This window comes from Polyodon spathula, chromosome 31, assembly GCF_017654505.1.
Source record: "Polyodon spathula isolate WHYD16114869_AA chromosome 31, ASM1765450v1, whole genome shotgun sequence".
Classification (NCBI taxonomy): Eukaryota; Metazoa; Chordata; class Actinopteri; order Acipenseriformes; family Polyodontidae; genus Polyodon; species Polyodon spathula.
In genome coordinates this window covers 2,322,958-2,335,382 of record NC_054564.1, presented here as the reverse complement: position 1 = coordinate 2,335,382, position 12,425 = coordinate 2,322,958, and the positions used below count along the sequence as shown (strand labels likewise).

The following is a 12,425-nucleotide window of genomic DNA, read 5'->3' as shown; positions in this document are numbered from 1 at the left end:
AGCAAAGGTCATTCAAAATGATCTAGACAAGATTCAGAACTGGGCAGACACATGGCAAATGACATTTAATAGAGAAAAGTGTAAGGTACTGCACGCAGGAAATAAAAATGTACATTATAAATATCATATGGGAGATACTGAAATTGGAGAAGGAATCTATGAAAAAGACCTAAGAGTTTTTGTTGACTCAGAAATGTCTTCATCTAGACAATGTGGGAAAGCTATAAAAAAGGCTAACAAGATGCTCGGATACATTTTGAAAAGTGTTGAATTTAAATCAAGGGAAGTAATGTTAAAACTGTACAATGCACTAGTAAGACCTCATCTTGAATATTGTGTTCAGTTCTGGTCACCTCGCTATAAAAAAGATATTGCTGCTCTAGAAAGAGTGCAAAGAAGAGCGACCAGAATTATTCCGGGCTTAAAAGGCATGTCATATGCAGACAGGCTAAAAGAATTGAATCTGTTCAGTCTTGAACAAAGAAGACTATGTGGCGACCTAATTCAAGCATTCAAAATTCTACAAGGTATTGACAGTGTCGACCCAAGGGACTTTTTCAGCCTGAAAAAAGAAACAAGGACCAGGGGTCACAAATGGAGTTTAGACAAAGGGGCATTCAGAACAGAAAATAGGAGGCACTTTTTTACACAGAGAATTGTGAGGGTCTGGAATCAACTCCCCAGTAATGTTGTTGAAGCTGACACCCTGGGATCCTTCAAGAAGCTGCTTGATGAGATTTTGGGATCAATAAGCTACTAACAACCAAACGAGCAAGATGGGCCGAATGGCCTCCTCTCGTTTGTAAACTTTCTTATGTTCTTATGTTCTTACTAGAGCCACACTGCTTCCCTTCTTCCCACTCACTCACCTCTAACCACTAGAACCACACTGCTTCCCTCTCTCCCAGTCCCTCAGCTCTAACCACCAGAGCCACACTGCTTCCCTGCCTCCCAGTCCCTCAGCTCTAACCACTAGAGCCGCACTGCTTCCCTCTCTCCCAGTCCCTCCTGAGCTCTAACCACTAGAGCCACACTGCTTCCCTCCCTCACAGTCCCTCAGCTCTAACCACTAGAGCCACACTGCTTTCCTCCCTCCCAGTCCCTCCTCAGCTCTAACCACCAGAGCCACACTGCTTCCTTCCCTCCCTCCCAGTCCCTCCCCTCAGCTCTGCCTTCTCTCCCTCACAGTTCCTCAGCTGACCTGAGCATAGGTCGCTGGGTGGGTGTGACCTGCTCGCCCTCAAGTTGCCGAGGAGACTGGCAGACTGCTTCCTTGGAGATGACCCGGGCGCTGACCCCAATCCAGAGTAGCGTGGAGAGAGTGGAGTAGTGTAGCATGATGCCCACCTGACAGAGAGAGAGAGAAAGAGAGAGAGAGAGAGAGAGAGAACCAGGTGATGGGGAGTATCTGTAATTATGGCTTGGTAGGGGTAGTGGTTAGTGCATATAGGTAGGGGTAGGTGTAGCGGTAATGTTGGGGTAGTGGTAGGGGTTAGTGTTGGGGTAGTGGTTGGTTTAGGGGTAAGGGTAGTAGTAGTGTTGGGTTTGGTGTTGGAGTTGGTGTTGGGGTTGGGGTTGGGGTAGGGATTGGGGTTGGGGTTGGGGTTGGGGTTGGGGTTGGAGTTGGGGTTGGGGTTGGGGTTGGGGTTGGGGTTGGTGTTGGGGTTGGTGTTGGGGTTGGTGTTGGAGTTGGGGTTGGGGTTGGTGTTGGGGTTGGGGTTGGGATTGGGGTTGGGGTTGGGGTTGGTGTTGGGGTTGGTGTTGGTGTTGGGGTTGGTGTTGGGGTTGGGGTAGGGGTTGGTGTTGGGGTTGGGGTTGGGGTTGGGGTTGGAGTTGGTGTTGGGGTTGGGGTTGGTGTTGTGGTAGGGATTGGTATTGGGGTTGGGGATGGAGTTGGTGTTGGGGTAGGATTTGGTGTTGGGGTTGGTGTTGTGAGTTGTTGTTGGGGTAGGGTTGGTTTTGTGGTAGCGACTGATGTTGGGGTAGTGTTGGTGTTGGTGTTGGGGTAGGGGTAGCAGTCGATTTTGGGGTAGTGGTTGGTGTAGGGGTAGGGGTAGTGGTTGATTTTGGGGTAGTGATTGGTATTGGGGTAGCGGCTGATGTTGGGTTTTGGGGTAGTGGTTGGTATTGGGGTAGCGGTTGATGTTGGGTTAGGGGTCGGTGTTGGGGTAGTGGTAGGGGTTGGTGATGGGGTAAGGGTAGAGGTTGATTTTGGGGTAGTGGTTGTTGTTGGTGTTGGGGTAGTGGTTCATTTTGGGGTAGTGGTTGGTGTTGGGGTAGGGTTAGGGGTTGGTGTTAGGGTAATGGTTTGTATTGGGGTAGGGTTTGGTGTTGGGATAGGGGTAGGGGTTGGTGTTGGTGTTGGGGTAGTGGTTGGTGATGGGGTAGGGTTAGGGGTTGGTGTTAGGGTAATGGTTTGTATTGGGTAGGGTTTGGTGTTGGGATAGGGGTAGGGGTTGGTGTTGGTGTTGGGGTAGTGGTTGGTGTTGGGGTAGGGTTAGGGGTTGGTGTTAGGGTAATGGTTTGTATTGGGGTAGGGTTTGGTGTTGGGATAGGGGTAGGGGTTGGTGTTGGTGTTGGGGTAGTGGTTGGTGTTGGGGTAGGGTTAGGGGGGTTGGTGTTAGGGTAATGGTTTGTATTGGGTAGGGTTTGGTGTTGGGATAGGGGTAGGGGTTGGTGTTGGTGTTGGGGTAGTGGTTGGTGTTGGGGTAGGTTTAGGGGGTAGTGGTTGGTGTTGGGGTAGGTTTAGGGGTTGCTGTTAGGGTATGGTTTGTATTGGGGTAGGGTTTGGTGTTGGGATAGGGGTAGGGGTTGGTGTTGGTGTTGGGGTAGTTGTTCATTTTGTGGTAGTGGTTGGTGTTGGGATAGGGGTAGTGGCTGATTTTGTGGTAGTGATTAGCATTGGGGTAGTGTTTGGAGTTGGTATCTAGTTGCTATACATATTGTGACAGAAAAAAAACAAAACAAAAAAACGAAAACAAATCAGTTCATACATAAAACGCAAAAGCCCCGAAAAAAACCCATATAAACTCGAAAACAACAAAAAATAAGCACCGAAAAATGAAATTAAGAAAACGGAAAAACAGAAGCCCTGTTTTCAACATTTCATGCATGAAAGGGTTCAGAATTATATCCACAGGGGAGTCTGTACTCACAGCCTGGCAGATGGTGGGGTAGCTGGTCAGGGTGATGCCCCCAGCGAACACGGCCGCCGTCATGGCGATGTGGAAGCAGAGGTTGAGCAGAGTGTGCCAGCTCTTCCTGGAAATCCCAATTGAGCTGCAAGACAAACACACAGGTGAGGGACAGGAATCCAGAACACCAGACACACACACAGGTGAGGGACAGGAATCCAGAATACCAGACACACACACAGTTGAGGGACAGGAATCCAGAATACCAGACACACACATAGGTGAGGGACAGGAATCCAGAATACCAGACACACACACAGGTGAGGGACAGGAATCCAGAACACCAGACACACACACAGGTGAGGGACAGGAATCCAGAACACCAGACACACACACAGGTGAGGGACAGGAATCCAGAACACCAGACACACACAGGTGAGGGACAGGAGTCCAGAACACCAGACACACACACAGGTGAGGACAGGAATTCACGACACCAGACACACACACACAGGTGAGGCCCAGTGGTGTCGTTCTAAATATGAAGGAAATTATAACACAAATTCACATTTTATTTGTATACTGAACTTCTAGTAACACATATAACAGGTAATGCAGAACACCAGACACACACACAGGTGAGGACAGGAATTCACGACACCAGACACACACACACAGGTGAGGCCCAGTGGTGTCGTTCTAAATATGAAGGAAATTATAACACAAATTCACATTTTATTTGTATACTGAACTTCTAGTAACACATATAACAGGTAATGCATTTATCGCATTTCCACTAAGTGTCTTTCTCCATCTTTTCAGAATGCTTTACTTTATGTACATGTCTGTGTGTGTCAATGTGTGTGTCTCAGTGTGTGTGTGTGTCTGTGTGTCAGTGGCTTTGTTTGTGTCCATGATCATAGTCGATGCACTGTCTGTTATTGTTGTCTTCGTCAGCAGTTTTAGGCTTCTTAAAGAAGTAGTTTGTAATAGAAGAAGTTCTTAATTCTCTTTTCATTGCATTAAGAGGACTGACTGACTGTATCAGACAGGTGTGTGGGAGATGTGAGTCATGTGACTTAGCTTGCCTGTTATGCACATTCCTGCTTGACTACACCAATGTGAGGGACAGAAATCCTAAACACTACAATCCACTGTAGAAGCTGCAGGGTCAGGATGTTGGATTAGGAAAGGGAGCACAGTTCTTATGCTTCACACTTGAAAACGTTGTAGCACAGTGATCATGGTGAACTGAACTGCTGTTTAAAAAATACAGGGTCCGCTGCTAGAAACCTTTAAACAAAAGTAAAGATGTCCTGTTTTATAGTCTGTTTTTAAAGTTTCTTACTCTGTGTCAGTTGTTTCAGTCATATGTCAAATTATTAAAAAAATATGAATTAAACAGTAAGTAGTGGGGTTCTGAAAAATATAGCGTTACACGTCTCCATGTGTTGCTACAGCTCTTATAATAACTTTTTACACTTCTAACTTTAAAATCTGTTTGAAAGCTCTTTTCAAAATGAGGAGCCACGACGTGGTATGGAACAGAAAGGCCAGAGCATTTGTTATGTTTGTTTTTTAATTGCTCTTCTTGCACTGATTTAGAGGATAGATCTCAAACCCCAGTGCACTAGAGCAGACATTTTAAAAGGAGCTCTGAAACAGATTTTAAAATACTTTTTTTATTATTATTGTTAATGTACTTTCTTTAACCAATCAAATGATTTCTGAAAATGTTTAATACAAATAATTAAACCAAGATGTGTACGGATGCCATTCTAACATCGGTGTGATGTCACAGGCATGACACTGAATCGCTTGTCATTGAGCAGCCTGTTTAATATAGGACATGGATTCCGCACTGTTACACTACACAACAGACAAGCAGTCGACTGTGCAACAGAGTGTAATACAGGGACTGAAATAAGACTCCCACTGCATAGCAGTGTGGCAGGCTGGCGAGTGGATAGAGGCCCAGAGACAGACTGCAGTTCAAAAAAAATAACTATTTTATTATAAATAAACACAAAAATGAAAGGGCACAAGGGCCAAAACAAAGCAATTTAAACACAAAAAGATAAAAAGCAAAACTTACAAAAAATAACAGTTTCCAGGCTGGGCGATGCCTTCACTGGACTCAAACTTTCTAAACAACCCCAAAAAAAACCAACCTGCTTCCTCAGCTCCCTCTCTCTAAATGAGAAGCAGAGGCCTCCTTTTATATCAGGTGGCTGGGCGCTGATTGATCGTTAATCAACCTAATCAACTAATCAACCCCAGCCACCTGAACATAATAAACCCAGGCAGGCAGGGGAAGTTAACCCCATCCCTGCCAATTTAAAAGGGCAGAGCTTTGCTCTGCCACAAGCAGTTTGATCCATTCCTGGTTTTACTATGAGTTTAATAAGACACACCTGAGCTGGTTTCCTATATACAGTGGCTTATCAAGCTTGTAGTAAAATTCACTGTTACCTGTGGAGCAGTATATTAACTGTGTTCAGGTGTGTTATTCACTGTTACCTGTGGAGCAGTGTATTACCTCTATTCAGGTGTGTTATTCACTGTTACCTGTGGAGCAGTGTATTACCTCTATTCAGGTGTGTTATTCACTGTTACCTGTGGAGCAGTGTATTACCTCTATTCAGGTGTGTTATTCACTGTTACCTGGAGCAGTGTATTACCTGCAGGTGTGTTATTACTGTTACCTGTGGAGCTGTATTACCTCTAGGTGTGTTATTCACTGTTACCTGTGGAGCAGTGTATTACCTCTATTCAGGTGTGTTATTCACTGTTACCTGTGGAGCAGTGTATTACCTGTATTCAGGTGTGTTATTCACTGTTACCTGTGGAGCAGTGTATTACCTCTATTCAGGTGTGTTATTCACTGTTACCTGTGGAGCAGTGTATTACCTCTATTCAGGTGTGTTATTCACTGTTACCTGTGGAGCAGTGTATTACCTGTATTCAGGTGTGTTATTCACTGTTACCTGTGGAGTAGTGTATTACCTCTATTCAGGTGTGTTATTCACTGTTACCTGTGGAGCAGTGTATTACCTCTATTCAGGTGTGTTATTCACTGTTACCTGTGGAGCAGTGTATTACCTCTATTCAGGTGTGTTATTCACTGTTACCTGTGGAGCAGTGTATTACCTCTATTCAGGTGTGTTATTCACTGTTACCTGTGGAGCAGTGTATTACCTCTATTCAGGTGTGTTATTCACTGTTACCTGTGGAGCAGTGTATTACCTGTATTCAGGTGTGTTATTCACTGTTACCTGTGGAGCAGTGTATTACCTCTATTCAGGTGTGTTATTCACTGTTACCTGTGGAGCAGTGTATTACCTGTATTCAGGTGTGTTATTCACTGTTACCTGTGGAGCAGTGTATTACCTCTATTCAGGTGTGTTATTCACTGTTACCTGTGGAGCAGTGTATTACCTCTATTCAGGTGTGTTATTCACTGTTACCTGTGGAGCAGTGTATTACCTGTGTTCAGGTGTGCTGCTGACCCTTACCTGTGTACAGGTGTGTGGTTGGCTCTTACCTGTGGTGCAGTATGTGTGTGATGATGACTGTGAACAGGCACAGCAGCAGGATGGCAGTGCAGGTGTAGATGACAGGGTGGAGCACTTCCACAGGTGACTGCGACGAGCTGGAATAATCACTCAGCTCCTGAGCGACACAAAGACAGCGATGGTTTTATTTTCTTCTACATGCCCGTTGCTCATAGCACCCCTGTGCTGTACTCTGAATAGGGGTGTTAAGAGTTTTATCCGAACGTATCAGAAATATACATCGGACATCTAGATTTTGGCCTTGGCATTTTATATAACAGTAACTTATCATGTACTTAAAGCAATCTAATACTCATGGTAAGTGTTTGTGTGTGTGTGTGTGTGTGTGTGTGTATGTGTATATGAGTGTGTGTGTGTGAGTGTGTGTGTGTGTATGTGTGTGTATGTGTGTATGTGAGTGTGTGTGTGTGTGTGTGTGTGTGTGTGTGTGTGTGTGTGTGTGTGTGTGTGTGTGTGTGTGTGTGTGTGTGTGTGTGTGTGTGTGTGTATGTGTGTGTGTGTGTGTGTGAGTGCGTGTGTGAGTGTGTGTGTGTGTGTGTACCTGTATATAGTGATTTATTTTTAACTCTTGATTCTTCTTTTAAATGTTATTCCAAATATGTTCCTAAAATGTTTAAGCACATTTCATCTTAGTTTGTTTAACAACCTAGATATTTGAACGTTGATACCCAGTTGTGTTGTATTGCACAACGTGTGTATCTCTCTCTCGCTCTCTGATGCCCTCTACCTGCAGCACCGCGTAGTTGCTGAAGTCAGCGCAGCGCAGAGTGGAGATGTTGGGGTCACTGTGGGTCAGCTGGCACCCCTCCTGGATCCAGCCCCCCTGCCCCTCCACAGCTTCGAAGCTCCAGTGAGCCGCGACCGGGTCTGAGCCGGGGGAGGAGTGACGCAGGGACACAGTGACCGGGTCTGACAGGGTCCACATTAAGCAGTCATCTGCCAGGAGAGAGAAACAGGGAGCCGATCATCCCTACCTGTGTGGAGCAGCATAGTGAATGTATCCTACGGTACTGTGAACTCATCTTGTAGTGGATGTACTGCACTGTATTGTGGATGTTGTGCAGTGGTGCTGTCTTGTATTGTAGATGTTGTGCAGTGATGTCTTGTATTGTGGGTGTTGTGCAGTGGTGCTGTCTTGTATTGTAGATGTTGTGCAGTGGTGCTGTGCTCTCTTGTATTGTAGATGTTGTGCAGTGATGCTGTGCTGTCTTGTATTGTAGATGCTGTGCAGTGGTGCTCTCTTGTATTGTGGGTGTTGTGCAGTGGTGCTGTCTTGTAGATGTTGTGCAGTGGTGCTGTGCTCTCTTGTATTGTAGATGTTGTGCAGTGGTGCTGTCTTGTATTGTGGGTGTTGTGCAGTGGTGCTGTGTTCTCTTGTATTGTAGATGTTGTGCAGTGGTGCTGTGTTCTCTTGTATTGTAGATGTTGTGCAGTGGTGCTGTGTTCTCTTGTATTGTAGATGTTGTGCAGTGATGCTGTGCTGTCTTGTATTGTAGGTGTTGTGCAGTGGTGCTCTCTTGTATTGTGGGTGTTGTGCAGTGGTGCTGTCTTGTAGATGTTGTGCAGTGGTGCTGTGCTCTCTTGTATTGTAGATGTTGTGCAGTGGTGCTGTCTTGTATTGTGGGTGTTGTGCAGTGGTGCTGTGCTGTCTTGTATTGTGGGTGTTGTGCAGTGGTGCTGTGTTGTATTGTAGATGTTGTGCAGTGGTGCTGTCTTGTATTGTAGATGTTGTGCAGTGGTGCTGTGTTCTCTTGTATTGTAGATGTTGTGCAGTGGTGCTGTGTTCTCTTGTATTGTAGATGTTGTGCAGTGGTGCTCTTTGTATTGTAGATGTTGTGCAGTGATGCTCTCTTGTATTGTAGATGTTGTGCAGTGATTCTCTCTTGTATTGTAGATGTTGTGCAGTGATGCTCTCTTGTATTGTAGATGTTGTGCAGTGGTGCTCTCTCTTGTATTGTAGATGTTGTGCAGTGGTGCTCTCTTGTATTGTAGATGTTGTGCAGTGGTGCTGTCTCTTGTATTGTAGATGTTGTGCAGTGGTGCTGTCTTGTATTGTAGATGTTGTGCAGTGGTGCTCTCTTGTATTGTAGATGTTGTGCAGTGGTGCTCTCTTGTATTGTGGGTGTTGTGCAGTGGTGCTGTCTTGTATTGGTTGTGCAGTGGTGCTGTGCTCTCTTGTATTGTAGATGTTGTGCAGTGGTGCTCTCTTGTATTGTAGATGTTGTGCAGTGGTGCTGTGCTGTCTTGTATTGTAGATGTTGTGCAGTGGTGCTGTCTTGTATTGTAGATGTTGTGCAGTGGTGCTCTCTTGTATTGTAGATGTTGTGCAGTGGTGCTGTCTTGTATTGTAGATGTTGTGCAGTGGTGCTCTCTTGTATTGTAGATGTTGTGCAGTGGTGCTGTGCTCTTGTATTGTAGATGTTGTGCAGTGGTGCTCTGCTTGTATTGTAGATGTTGTGCAGTGGTGCTCTCTTGTATTGTAGATGTTGTGCAGTGGTGTATTGTATTGTAGATGTTGTGCAGTGGTGCTGTGTTCTCTTGTATTGTAGATGTTGTGCAGTGATGCTGTGCTCTTGTATTGTGGGTGTTGTGCAGTGGTGCTGTGTTCTCTTGTATTGTAGATGTTGTGCAGTGGTGCTCTCTTGTATTGTAGATGTTGTGCAGTGGTGCTGTGTTCTCTTGTATTGTAGATGTTGTGCAGTGGTGCTGTGTTCTCTTGTATTGTAGATGTTGTGCAGTGATGCTGTGCTGTCTTGTATTGTAGATGTTGTGCAGTGGTGCTCTCTTGTATTGTAGATGTTGTGCAGTGGTGCTGTCTTGTATTGTAGATGTTGTGCAGTGATGCTGTGCTCTCTTGTATTGTAGATGTTGTGCAGTGATGCTCTCTTGTATTGTAGATGTTGTGCAGTGATGCTCTCTTGTATTGTAGATGTTGTGCAGTGGTGCTGTGTTCTCTTGTATTGTAGATGTTGTGCAGTGATGCTGTGCTGTCTTGTATTGTGGGTGTTGTGCAGTGGTGCTGTGTTCTCTTGTATTGTAGATGTTGTGCAGTGGTGCTGTGCTGTCTTGTATTGTAGATGTTGTGCAGTGGTGCTGTCTTGTATTGTAGATGTTGTGCAGTGGTGCTGTCTTGTATTGTGGGTGTTGTGCAGTGGTGCTGTGCTGTCTTGTATTGTAGATGTTGTGCAGTGGTGCTGTGTTCTCTTGTATTGTAGATGTTGTGCAGTGGTGCTGTGCTGTCTTGTATTGTGGGTGTTGTGCAGTGGTGCTGTGTTCTCTTGTATTGTAGATGTTGTGCAGTGGTGCTCTCTTGTATTGTAGATGTTGTGCAGTGGTGCTGTGTTCTCTTGTATTGTAGATGTTGTGCAGTGGTGCTGTGCTCTCTTGTATTGTAGATGTTGTGCAGTGGTGCTCTCTTGTATTGTAGATGTTGTGCAGTGGTGCTGTGTTGTATTGTAGATGTTGTGCAGTGGTGCTGTGTTCTCTTGTATTGTAGATGTTGTGCAGTGGTGCTGTGTTCTCTTGTATTGTAGATGTTGTGCAGTGGTGCTGTGTTCTCTTGTATTGTAGATGTTGTGCAGTGGTGCTGTCTTGTATTGTAGATGTTGTGCAGTGGTGCTGTGTTCTCTTGTATTGTAGATGTTGTGCAGTGGTGCTGTGTTCTCTTGTATTGTAGATGTTGTGCAGTGGTGCTCTCTTGTATTGTAGATGTTGTGCAGTGGTGCTGTCTTGTAGATGTTGTGCAGTGGTGCTCTCTTGTATTGTAGATGTTGTGCAGTGGTGCTCTCTTGTATTGTAGATGTTGTGCAGTGGTGCTCTCTTGTATTGTAGATGTTGTGCAGTGGTGCTCTCTTGTATTGTGGGTGTTGTGCAGTGGTGCTCTCTTGTATTGTAGATGTTGTGCTCTCTTGTAAACTGACACTAAACAAACACGCTTCGTGCTGGTCCAAATCCAGCACAAGTAGCAATTGTTTTATCTTTAGTTACACTCACATCTCTCTCCCGTTCCCCACTCTGAACACACCAACCCTGAGTGAGAAATTTTTGTCTCTTAAATACAGCTGTGCCGGGTCTCGATTGCTGATCATTCAATCTGGCCTCGGCACAAGTTCACTGCAAGTGAACTAATTGTGACATCCCCGTGCTCACATAACATACATAAATCACCCATGCTGCATAACCCACACTATACACAATAAACCAAACTGCACCCAGGGGCAGGGGTGACCCCGCCACATGGTAACGTACTATGCTGTGAACATTCACATTGTTGTGTTGTATTGTGAATGTACCTCATTGGTTTGTTTTTATTGTATACATACTGTGTTGTGTTGTGATCTTACCCGGTTGTGTTATGTAGTATTGTATTCTATTGCAGGTTGTGCATGTTCTCAATCTGATTGTGTTGTGGAAGTACCCAGTTGTCTCGTGGTAATATATGAATGTTCCTAGTTATATTGTACTGTACTGTGTTGCAGTGTGCAGTGCTGTGCTGTGCATGGTCTTGTTACAGCACTTACCCATGCCGATGTAGATGATGGGGGTGTTGACGCTGCGTCTCCGGCCCTGGTCCGCCAGCCCGCTGCTGTTCCCTGTGCTGGGGAACAGCCTCCCATTTCGGAAGGCCAGGAACTGGAGCTTGCAGTCGTGGGGGGTACTGTGGTGGAACAGGGTGGGGGGCAGCGTGACGGAGGCCAGGCCAACGCCATTCTGTAACAGAGAGAGGCGAGGGAGACAGTTCTGTTTAAATTGGTGATCATCAGAGCTTCCCTTGTGTATTTATAAGAGTAAAATTGTTTTTCATTTTAACAGAAATGTAAAACAAAATATCATCAGTGCACTGTTTGTTGTTATATCATCTTGCAGGTGCTGCTGTTGAACTTCAAACACTGATGAAGGCACCAGCTGCAACGTTTGTCTGCTTCACTTGGGGGTAGATTGGGATCAGTTTATACCCTGATTAGCTAGAGCTGGGTTTTTAAACAGCATTGGGGGGGAATCGCTGTTAAATGCATCACCCATCCATCCATGGTTATGCCAGGGATAAGTGGTTAATGCAGCCCAGATGCATTCCCCAGTGCTGTAAAATGCTCTAAAAGCATTCTGAACTGTATTACACTGGGAGCATGCTGTACTCTATTACACTGGAAGCATGCTGTACTGTATTACACTGGGAGCATGCTGTACTCTATTACACTGGAAGCATGCTGTACTGTATTACACTGGGAGCATGCTGTACTGTACTGTATTGCACTGGGAGCATACTGTACTGTATTATACTGGGAGCATGCTGTACTGTATTACACTGGGAGCATGCTGTACTGTACTGCATTACACTGGGAGCATGCTGTACTGTATTACACTGGGAGCATGCTGTACTGTACTGTATTACACTGGGAGCATGCTGTACTGTATTACACTGGGAGCATGCTGTACTGTATTACACTGGGAGCATGCTGTACTGTACTGCATTACACTGGGAGCATGCTGTACTGTATTACTGGGAGCATGCTGTACTGTACTGTATTACACTGGGAGCATGCTGTACTGTATTACACTGGGAGCATGCTGTACTCTATTACACTGGAAGCATGCTGTACTGTATTACACTGGGAGCATGCTGTACTCTATTACACTGGAAGCATGCTGTACTGTATTACACTGGGAGCATGCTGTACTGTACTGTATTGCACTGGGAGCATGCTGTACTGTATTA

The 12,425-nt window shown here is 45.3% G+C and overlaps 1 protein-coding gene across 1 annotated transcript in view; it reads right to left on the bottom strand.

The window, feature by feature from the left end:
* Positions 1-12,425, bottom strand: part of adgra2 (adhesion G protein-coupled receptor A2) — an 89,379-nt gene that overhangs the window by 9,398 nt on the left and 67,556 nt on the right. Inside the window, exons 13-17 of the mRNA XM_041233383.1 lie at positions 11,230-11,419; positions 7,437-7,645; positions 6,679-6,806; positions 3,156-3,279; positions 1,202-1,347 (exon numbers count right to left, since the gene is read on the bottom strand). Of these exons, the coding sequence (XP_041089317.1) occupies positions 1,202-1,347; positions 3,156-3,279; positions 6,679-6,806; positions 7,437-7,645; positions 11,230-11,419 (797 nt within the window). The remainder of the gene's footprint in view (positions 1-1,201; positions 1,348-3,155; positions 3,280-6,678; positions 6,807-7,436; positions 7,646-11,229; positions 11,420-12,425) is intronic.